The following is an 11,474-nucleotide window of genomic DNA, read 5'->3' on the forward strand; positions in this document are numbered from 1 at the left end:
GACTATAGACTAGACTATAGACTAGACTATAGACTAGACTATAGACTAGACTATAGACTAGACTATAGACTACACTATAGACTAGACTATATACTAGACTATAGATTAGACTATAGACTAGACTATAGATTAGACTATAGATTAGACTATAGACTGGACTATAGACTAGACTATAGATTAGACTACAGATTAGACTATAGACTGGATCTATAGTCTAATCTATAGTCTAGTCTATAGACTATAGATTAGACTATAGACTGGACTATAGACTATCGACTCGATTATAGACTATAGATTAGACTATAGCCTAGACTTTAGACTAGACTTTGGACTAGACTTTAGACTAGACTTTTGACTAGACTTTAGACTAGACTAAACTATAAACTAATCTATAGACTAGACCATAGATTAGACAAGAGACCAGACAATAGACTAGACAAGATACTATACTAGACTTTAGACTTGACTCTAGACTAGACTACAGACTAGACTGTAGACTAGACTTAAGACTACTGTATTCTATAGACTATAGAAAACACAGTATAGATTTGACTAGACTATGGTCTAGACTATTGTTTGGAATATAAATTGTTCTTAAATTTTCGAAATTTTTTAAACTTACGTTCCCCATTAGGTATTTTAAATTGTGGCAAAGGTTTCTCAACAGCTTCACTATTATTTAGATCCTTTTGGGCAGCAGCTATGCCATCAAATACAGTATTATCAAACTGTTGCTAAAAAACAATAAAAAATTATCAACTAAATAAAATAAAAGTTTCTTTTAAATAAATTAAAACATAAGTACAAAAAATAAAAAAATAAGCTGATGATTTAAATGTTAAATATTTAAGCCTTAAGCTTACCGTATAACTATTTGTGCTGCCATCAGTACTTTGATCACATTCAACATCCGTTGAATCACTCTAGTTTTAGTAATGTATGTTTTGTTTTATTTTTTTTTTTAGTTAAATGATATGAAATTTAGTTTGTTATTTTGTTATAATTAATAAATGTTAATTAATTGATAAAAAAAAAGAATAAAGTGAAAATGTAATTGTTTAAAAAAAAACAAAATTCTTTATCATGTCTATAAGAAAGGAAATGATTAGATGCTGTGCTAGTTGTTGTTAGTGTTTTTTTTTTTTTTTTTTTTTTTTTTTTGAGTTTAAGAGAGCAGATGAAGAGAGAATGTAAGTGATAAGAAAGTAGACTCCAAAATGAAGCCTTAATGCATAGTTTGATTGCATTAAAGTAAATAAACAATAAATCGAGTAAAGCCAAACATGCCACGTGGAGTCTGTTATCAGTTTAAAAGAAATAATATGGAAAACTATATGTTTTAAGGAAACACTTACATGTGTTAACTGAGCCATACGATTGTTTAATTGATCCAAATCTTGATTTTGCTGTGCAGTCTCTTCTTCGGGTACATATTTTGAAAATTTACTATCAATATCTTCTTTGTTGAAACCTTGTTTTAAAGTACGAAAGATTTTGAGTGATTACTACAAAAGTCAACGATTGAAATTTATATAAAATTACCTAATAAATTAAGTATTTCTTCTTTAGGATTACGTTCAAAATTTGCTTTAATGAAATACCATAAATAACGGCCATTTTGATCAGTCATTTCATCGGCTTTTTGACGACAATATTCTATAAAATTGGCTTCACTAAGAGATTTTTCCAATGCTTTAGCCTTCTCCACTAAAACAGGTTCAGTGGTAACTTGAGAAATATTGATAGTTTTAGATTTATTATTGAATGAAACCAATTTGCCACCAAACTTCAAAAAAGAAAAGAAAAAGAATGAAATATTTTATGGAAGACTTTAAGAAATAAAAAAAAAAACTTACTCCAAATGTAACACCGCAAGGTTTCTTAATCCATTTAGGAGCATATTTCAAATCATGATAAACAATAGGAGCTGTTTGTTGAGGCATAGGAGCCTGAGCAAATTGATCCATGCCGGGAAAAGAATCGGCAATTTTATTGGCAGTCTGTACTTGTTGCTGAACACCACCGAATAAAGAATATATGGAAACATTACCATCCAAACTGGAACTGGCTATAAGAGCTGGATTTCTGGGACACCATTGTACATCTGAATACCAAGTAGCTGTGGTAGCCACTTCGGATAGAATTTCACCTTCTGAGGCTTGAGTATTGGGATTCCAACAGAATATGCGATTGTCTTTACCGCAAGAAACCATTAAATCAATATCACGTGGACACCAGGACATGCCCAACATGCCGCGTTGATGTATTTGCATAGTTTTAGCAGGAGCAGTGGCATAACGTAAATCCCATAGTTGTACCACAGGTGCCTGATCATCTTCCGAACCTAACCACACCTGGGTAGCAACTTCCGGATGCCATTGTATGGCATGCCAACGTACACGAGATTGTGTATCGGATAATTTGATAATTTGTTCACTTTTACGCAAATCCCAGATAACACAACGAGAACTAAATACAGAAGCCAAAATATGTTGCACCTGACGATTCCACGACACATTTTTGACATCTTCAAAGGGTTGGGTCTTAGTGCCGGGATTCATGTGGGTGGTGGTGTTGTTAAGATCCCAAATGAAAATTTCCGATTCGGAAGCACAGGAAGCCAAGAGATTCGTTTGAAAGGGATTAAAGTCCAAACCACTAACCGGTCCAGTATGTTTATCCTGGCGTGCTATAAGACCCTCCTCATTAGCCAACATTTTGGCTGGAGAATAAATCATAACATGACCACCCTCACAACCACCCACAATTAAACCATTATCATGAGTGCTACCAAAGCCCGTAGGGCTCCAGATCAGTTTTTGGAATCTAGAACAAAGCTCATGTTAATAACATAACTCTTTTTTTCTGAACGATGTTTTCACTTCACTTACCTATACTGACTGGGCACTGAGGCTTTAAGCTCCAAATCATAACTGGGATCGCTAAAATTGGTCGAATATATTTCCAAGCTAGAATTAACATTGGAATCGAATTGCTGGGCTGCAGTACCGGCTGCCAGATAAATGGGATGTTGCGGCAACGGTGACCAAGCAATGTTAACAGTCTTTTGTAACTCTTTGATTTTCATTTTGCAACTCTATTCCAGCAAAACTAAAGAAAACTAAAAAGTAGTTTGTTATTATTTCTTAAAGTATAAAAAGTTTTCAAAAAATTATTTCTTAAAAATATCATACGAAAAAAATCTGTTTATTGCTGGCACCAATTAAAAATGTCCCCGTCATCAATTTTCTTGTTTCTCTTTCGTCATTAGTTTTTTCTGTTTTATTTAGTTATTTTGTTTGTATTGTTTATTTACTAATAACTATTTTATTAATATTAATTATTTACTTTTAAAACTACCTTTTAAATTAACAATTATTGGTTTTTAATACAATTTAATAGTTATAAATTGTTTAAAAATAATATAAATAATCTGCCGACGTATATTTTTTTCTCGTTGTTCTCAGCGTAAAGTAAAATAAAATCTGACATAAGGCGGCGAATTCATGTAAGGTGGTGTTACCCAAACAGCTGATTATTTTTTATTTCACTTGACTGGTACGCACTAATGTCAGAGGTTGTTCATTTTTGCATATTTATATTTAAACAATTCCGTTAAAACGGGGAAAAACTTTGTTAGTATTTTGTATTATTTATGTAAAACTGAAAATGCCAAGCTTTTTATAAATAACTATTTTTTATTGGAATAACAACATTATTGGTACGCATGAACCAATAACATGATAGTAGGGTTCTATAAATCGACTTTCGAATAATCGAACAATTGACTTTTTGTCGAAAAAAGTCGAAGTCGACTATTTTGTTCCAAAAAGTCGATAACTCGACTATCGTTTATGAAAAAAGTCGAAAAGTCGACTTTGTAAATAAAAGTCGAAAAGTCAAAAAGTCGGAAAGAGTCGAAAAAAGTCGGAAAAAGTCGAAAAAAGTCGAAAAGTCGGAAAAAATCGAATAAAGTCGAAAAAAGCCGGAAAAAGTCGAAAAAATCGAAAAAAACTATTTATAAAATATTAAAAGTCGAAAAGTAGAAAAATCAAAAAATCGACTTTTAATTAAATGAAAAAAGTCAAAAAGTCGAAAAATCGACTTTTAACTAAATGCAAAAAGTCAAAAAGTCGACTTTTCGTTTCAACTATAGAACCCTACATGATAGCTTTATTTGACAATGTTATATCTGCATTTAAGTGATTTTCTGAGCTGAACATTATATGTGAGCTATTACTTAACAATTATGGTAATATTTACCGATCTAAATCTGAAAATAGCGTAAAAATTATTAAAATAAATTTAAATGAAAATCCCCCCCAAATAACTCCACACGAAATTACAAAATAAAACTTAAAATCTCTCACATTTGGCAGCACAGAATAGATTGTCTTATATCCAAACACTGAAAGAAAAATTGTTGATATTTAGTAATAGATTTTTCATTGAATCAAAACAGTCATGAAAAATTTAAATTAAAAAATTGTACTTGATATCGATGAAGATAAAATGAGAACAAAAACAAAACTGTTAAAAATATTGTTTGTCTCACATCTGACGGCACTGAATAGATTGTCTTTTACCCAAAAACTGAGAGAAAAATTGTGGTTGATATTTAGTAATAGATTTTTCATATAATCAAAACAGTCATGAAAAAATTAAATTTTAATTTAAGATAAAATGAGAACAAAAACAAAACTGTTAAAAATATTGTTTGTTTTTTTCTGTTATTTGTTATTGTGTATTGGTGTGTGTGAAAAACGCAATATTTTAATTAAATATTTTCTATTGATTTTTTATTTAAACATATTTATTTGTTTTTTTTCATACTTTAACAACGCAACTATTCGGCATTACTTTTTTTACGTTTCGCAGCTGTCACAGTCGTAGTTCGACGTAAAGTATTGTATGTGTTTGACCATTTACGATTCTTCTGGTGGATTACTAAACGAATTTATTTTGCCGCCTTTAATTGTATAAACAGCCGCCGATGTTAGTAAATTTTAGTCTGCGTAGAACTTTGGCAAAAAAGATTATTTTATGTGTGTGTGGTGTAGTAGACGAAAAGAAGAAAAAATAGAAAATTAAAATCTATTTTATTTGTGCATTAATATTTTCCGTTTACATAAATATTCCTACTTTTTATAAAAGAAAAAAGCTGGAATTCAAGACAATATTAAAAAAATTGTTGAGAAAAACTTTGGTTTAAATTAAAACACAATCTAAATTAAAAATCAATTAATTTGCATAAAAGGGAATTATAACCAAGAAGATAGAACGTAATTTCAAAAAAAGCCATCAAAAAATCAAAGAAAATTTGTTCGTTCGGAAAAAGAGCCAAACGACGAAAAAATAAAGAAGAAAAAAGAGAAAAAAACAAGAAAAGAAAAGTAAAACGCACAAGTGTAAGAATTCAAGTGAAAAAAGAAATAAGTGTTCTTTGTAAAATAAATAATATAAAAGTGGCCATAATTAATACTCCTAACAAAGAATAATATTAGAAAACTAGATAAAATTGTTTGTACTATTCTGTCAGTGTTTTTCTTTCTATATAACTAATTTAAACAAAAGCCATCATCATCAACATGTTGATCTCGTGCAAATGTTTAAATTTTATTGCTACCAGCAATAATCAACAACAGCAGCAGCAGCAACACCACCACCAACCGGCTGCAACAACAGCAGCTGTTGCAACAGCTGACTTAAAGGAAAATAATGCAGCCGTAGCGGCAGCTGTTGCTATGCAACAATCACAATCATTGTCGTCGTCATCGCAATCTAATGATTGCAATAATACATTGTTAGCAGCAACGTCTTCCAATAACAATTCTATTGCGAAACCCAGTAACGAGTCTTCTTTTTCTTTGACGAATGTTTTAAGACAAACATTTCTACAAAAATATCCCAGAAATTTTATATTCTATTCACAGTGTGTGGATTTCTTTAAACAGGTAAATTGTCACTTTTAAATATAATTTCATTATTTTGTATTTATTTTGGTATTTGTTTTCATATTTTACTATAGTTATTAATATTGAGGATAATAAGGATTTACTTTTCTATAGAAATATGTCTGAGGAAGCTATAGTCATTTAGAAAAGTGTCTTCTTATAAACATAGTACTATAAACTAGACTATAGACCTAACTATAAACTAATCTAAAGTCTAGACTATAAAATACACTTTTAAATAAATTGCAACCTAGACTATATATTAGAATAAAGAATAAACTATATACTATACTATAGACTAGGCTATAAACTAGACTAAATACTAGTTTATAGATTGATATATATATATAATAACATATATATGTACTAAACTATTGCAGATTAAACTATAGGCTAAACTATAGTTTAACTATAGATTATAATTTAAACTAGACTATATAATATAATATACTCTTTGCCATTCCGAAATGCCCAACAAAACGAAGAGAAGGATCGTAAATTATTTGAGTGGCAGTCTGTCGTTCGTAGAGTTAGACTCTGTAGACAAGGAATATTTACTTTCTCAGCTCATGCCACTGCAAACAAGGTGCTCAAAGTACTATAGAACAAACTAAAGATTAAACTATAGACTAAACTAAATCTACCAACCGTTACCGATGGCAAAGTAGGCTGAATTGCAGGGTTTCTAGGGCAATATGGCCGAAATTTAACCCAAAAGCAAACAGTATAGTACTTATACTTTAGTAGGGGTAATAACTGGTCACTGCACATTTAGCGCCTTTAAGGGTAACAGGGTAGGTCGTTAACACGCTGGATTTTTGTAGATGTGTTAGAACGAAGAGAAACTCGAAACAGTAGGGCATATCTTATGCAGATGTCCCAGAGTGAAGAGTCTCAGACTGAAATGTCTAGGTAGAAGAATCAACGATGAACTGGAAGATTTAGCAGGTTGTGACTTAGGCGACATATTAGACTTTATCAGGAGAATATCTTGGTTTTTAACGTGACAGACAATAGAGATTTCCCTTCCATTTCTATTTTCTTTCTGTTATCCTGTATGGGGGGAAATTCTTACTTTTCTCACATCTACTCTCTTACTTACTTTTCTGTCTTCTCTCTAACATTCTTGTTTTTTATTCTTCATTAAAGGGAATCACAATGGACCCTTTGGGTCTCCTTTTAAACTAAACTAAAGACTAGACTTTAATCTTAACTATAAAATAAACCATAAATTAAACAATTAAACTAGTATAGATTAGGATATACTGTGTTAGGCTCTATGGAAAATACTTTTCCATACAAATGTGTCTAAGAAACTCAAAATTCTATTTAAATTTGTATCAAACCTGAATAGATTGTGTAAAATTTATTTAATAAATTTACTTTTTCTAATTAGCTGTCCCTTACTGCTTATATTTATGTTATGTTTATTATTAGTTTATAACACTTTGTCCAATCTTTTTTATAATTTCATAATAACAATCTATTTTAGCTAAGACTTAAAAATAAGCTAAATCTCTTATCTTCAAGACTCACCTATAAGCTATAAAAATAGCAAATTGTATAGTCATTTAAGAACTTTAAATACAATTTCTAAATATATACATATCTTTGTATTTGTTTTATTTGAAAAATACATTTTCTATTGTAAATTGTTTTAAAAAGTCAATTATAGCAAAATGTTTTTTTGCGAAGTAGTTATTCTATAAAAAAATTTGTTAAAAGAGAAATCTTTTCTAAAGAAATTTTGTCTTAAAAGGAAGATTTTGTTATATATTTAAAGAAATAAAAATTCAAAAGTGTACCTTTTGAAAAACGAAAAAGTACCCGAAAATTTCCTTAATGGGGTTTCACCTAATTTAGACTCTTCTTCATACTTAACTTCATATTTCTAGGTTTAATATAATAGAAAAATCAAAAAGTACCTTTTACAAAACAAAAAAAGGACCAAAAAGTTCACTTTTTTTAGTTCTCACCTAATTCCGACTCTACATGCTTAATTTCATGTTACTAGGTTCAATATTATAGAAAAATCGAAAAGTACCTTTTGCAGAATGAAAAAGTACCAAAAAAATACCCATTGATTTGTTTTCGTCTAATGTAGAGCCCATACTTAATTTCATGTTTCTGGGCTCATTATTATCGCAAACTCAAAAAGTACCTTTTGAAAAACGAAAAAGTACCAAAAAGTTCCCTTTTGTGGGTTCTCACCTAATTCAGACTTTACATACGTAATTTCATATTTCAAGGTTAAATGTTATAGAAAATTCCAAAAGTACCTTTTGAAAAACGAAAAAGTACCAAAAAGTTCCCTTTTATGCGTTCTCACCTAATTCAGACTTTACATACTTAATTTCATATTTCAAAATTAAATATTATAGAAAATTCCAAAAGTACCTTTTGAAAATCGAAAAAAGTACCAAAAAGTTCCCTTTTATGGGTTCTCACCTAATTCAGACTTTATATACTTAATTTCACATTTTAAGGTTAAATATTATAGAAAATGCCAAAAGTACCTTTTGAAAAACGAAAAAGTACCTAAAAGTGTTTTTATGTGTTCTCACCTTATTCCGAATCTACATATTTAATTTCATGTTCCTAGGTTAAATATTATAAAATATTCAAAAAGTACCAACTCTACATGCTTAATTTCAAGTTTCCAGGTTCATTGTTATCGAAAATTCAAAGAGTACCTTTTGTAGAACGAAAAAGTACCAAAAAGTCCCCTTTGAAGTGTTCTCGTCTAATCTGGACTCTACCTACTTAATTTAATGTTTCTGTGTTCATAATTATAGAAAATTTAAAAAGTAACTTTTAAAAAACAAAAAAAGTACCAAAAAGTTCCTTTTTATGGCTTCTAACTTAAGCCAGGCTCCACATATTTAATTTCATGTTTCTAGCCAATAATTACACACTAGTGCTGCTCTCGCTCTACTATTCTTGCTGTGCTGCTCTCGCTCTGCCTTGTGTTTTTATAAATATTGTGATTTCCTTCAAGAAAGTGTAGATTCAAAAAAGCAGAGAAGCAAGGGTTAAGTCCCGCAATATCCCCCTGTTCGCCTATTCTCTAGCCATTTCAGCCTGAGGTTCTGTACCTTAGGACATTGGCAAATGATATGCTTGATCGTCTCTACTTCCTCCTTATCTTCGTAACCTACTGTTCCACTTACTGACAACGTTTCTAACTGAGCAGTGTCCTGTTAGAATCCCTATCAGAGCCCTTAGACTGCGTCTGTTCAGTCCTACAAGTATTTTGGTAGCACCCATATCAAGTTTTGGCCACAGGGCCTTTGATATTTTGCAATCCAATCTACTATTCCAGGACTGGTTAATAATGTCTCGTATTGTTTCGAATATCAACCTATTACAATGACAAATGGGTGGTTTTACCATACTTTCCCTGTCATCTATATCAAGGTTCGAACCTAATCTACCCAGTATGCACATTACAGTGCCCTAGAACCCAACACAATCTAATGATATCCCTAAGGGCTTTTCTACAATCTCCAACTAAGTGCGAGTGTACCGTGTAACAATCCAATGCTCTAAGAGCAGCTTGACTATCAACATAAATTGTCACAACCGACCCCGGATCCGATATGATTCCGTTACGTCAGTCACGTATCTTTCCAGATCGCTATGATCTCTGCTTGGAAGACAATACATTCTTCAGGGAGTCTGTATGACCATTTTATGTTGATATCAGCGATATAGACGCCGGCCCCCGTAAAGGGTATAAAAATCAATAGTAATTTGAAATTACTATTAAACTTCAAAAAAATTCTCAATTTTAATATGACCAAAGCAGAAAATAACTAAACGATGAACTAAATTAAAAACAATAATAAATATTTCTATTTTCGCAAGAAAAATATCTAAAAATACAAAAACAACTATATAGACTATTTCTTTCTTTTTTTTTACTAGTTTGCTTAATTCTTTTAATTGTAAACAAATTTAAGCACAAAATATAAACGACGATAAAAAGCAACAAACATCAAATGAAATCCCAACACACAAACAAACACAAATATATAATAACTAAATTATACCATAATAAAAAAATATAAGAAAAAAAAAGCGAAAATAACAACAACAATAGTTAAAAAATATATATTTTTTTAATAAAAAACAACTCAACAATAAAAATTTCCAATGTGAATTTTTAACCAAAATAAAAACGTAAACAAATTTGTAGATGTGTCTGTTAAAATATAAACAGAGATAAATAGATAGACAGACATATAGACGTACAAATAAACATACATACATATGATTTGTATGTCATTAAATGTTCATACATTCATACATTTTATTCGATGTAGGTATGTATGTATATAAGTTTGTATATGATTATTATTTGCCCAGCTCTTTAGTAGGCTAAATATTAAAGCACAACAATAAAAAATGGGCAATTCATATGAACACGTTTTTTTTCATTTTGTATTTCATTTAACACTACCATATGTTATTTTTTTAGGGGAATAATTGTAGAGAAAGAACGTTTATAAGGGGGGTGGTGGGGGTATGTCGTTATATGTATGTAGGCACGTAATACTTATGTATATGGATGTTTGTCTCCTCTGACATTTGTTTGTTTTCATTTTTACAGTTTTGTGTTGCCACTTAAAGGGATATTTCTTTCTATTATTTAATATTGGGGGGATTTTTGCTATTGTCAAAAATATTAAAGGGAATCTAAAGTAAATAATACAATTTATTAAAAAAAAAATAAAAATATATGTTTGTAGGCATATTCTTTATCGATATACATATTTAACAAATCTCTTTAATAAATATATATAAAAAACCAGTAAAATTAAAGAGTAAACAACTAAATAATCTATTCTACACGAAATTATGATTAATGTTTATATATTTTATTCATTAGACTATGTGGTAATATATTTTTTTTTCAAATTATTAACAAAAAATAAAAACATTTTTAACTAGTATATTTTTAAAATGTTATTTATTAGACGGATGACTTTTAATTTTCATTGTATATTATTTTCTTATTTTATGGTGGTGGTTCTCAAGTCACATTTATAAAAATGGATTAAAAGAACTGAGTGTTTATAAAATTTTGTTTACAAATTAAAAATCTAAATATTTATAAAGAAACAGTAATGATCAGAAAATTAGCAAAAATAACTAAAAAAATAGAAATTATATTCATCGATATAAATGTATTTCAAATACAAATACATAATCTATGGTTCAGAATAAAATACAGACAATAGAGACTATAGAATATATATAAAGACTAAACTATAGACTAGATTGCAGACAAGACTTAAGACTAGTTTGTAGACTAGAACAGATTATAACTATCAATATTCTCGTTTATAGTCTATAGTCTATATTCTAGTTTATAGTCTAGTCTATAGGCAAGAATATAGACTAGGCTACAGACTAGACTATAGACTAGACTATAGACTAGACTATAAACTAGACTATAGACTAGACTATAGACTAGACTATAGAATAGACTATAGACTAGACTATAGACTAGACTAT

General features: G+C 29.7%; 1 protein-coding gene across 1 annotated transcript in view; it reads right to left on the reverse strand.

The window, feature by feature from the left end:
• Positions 1-3,440, reverse strand: part of LOC111689979 (protein transport protein Sec31A) — an 8,511-nt gene extending 5,071 nt beyond the window's left edge. Inside the window, exons 1-7 of the mRNA XM_046953405.1 lie at positions 3,361-3,440; positions 2,892-3,121; positions 1,857-2,826; positions 1,543-1,786; positions 1,356-1,471; positions 864-923; positions 571-734 (exon numbers count right to left, since the gene is read on the reverse strand). Of these exons, the coding sequence (XP_046809361.1) occupies positions 571-734; positions 864-923; positions 1,356-1,471; positions 1,543-1,786; positions 1,857-2,826; positions 2,892-3,088 (1,751 nt within the window). The 5' untranslated portion in view covers positions 3,089-3,121; positions 3,361-3,440. The remainder of the gene's footprint in view (positions 1-570; positions 735-863; positions 924-1,355; positions 1,472-1,542; positions 1,787-1,856; positions 2,827-2,891; positions 3,122-3,360) is intronic.
• Between the last annotated feature and the right edge of the window lie 8,034 nt (positions 3,441-11,474).

Source organism: Lucilia cuprina, chromosome 6, assembly GCF_022045245.1.
Source record: "Lucilia cuprina isolate Lc7/37 chromosome 6, ASM2204524v1, whole genome shotgun sequence".
In the NCBI taxonomy this organism is placed as follows: Eukaryota; Metazoa; Arthropoda; class Insecta; order Diptera; family Calliphoridae; genus Lucilia; species Lucilia cuprina.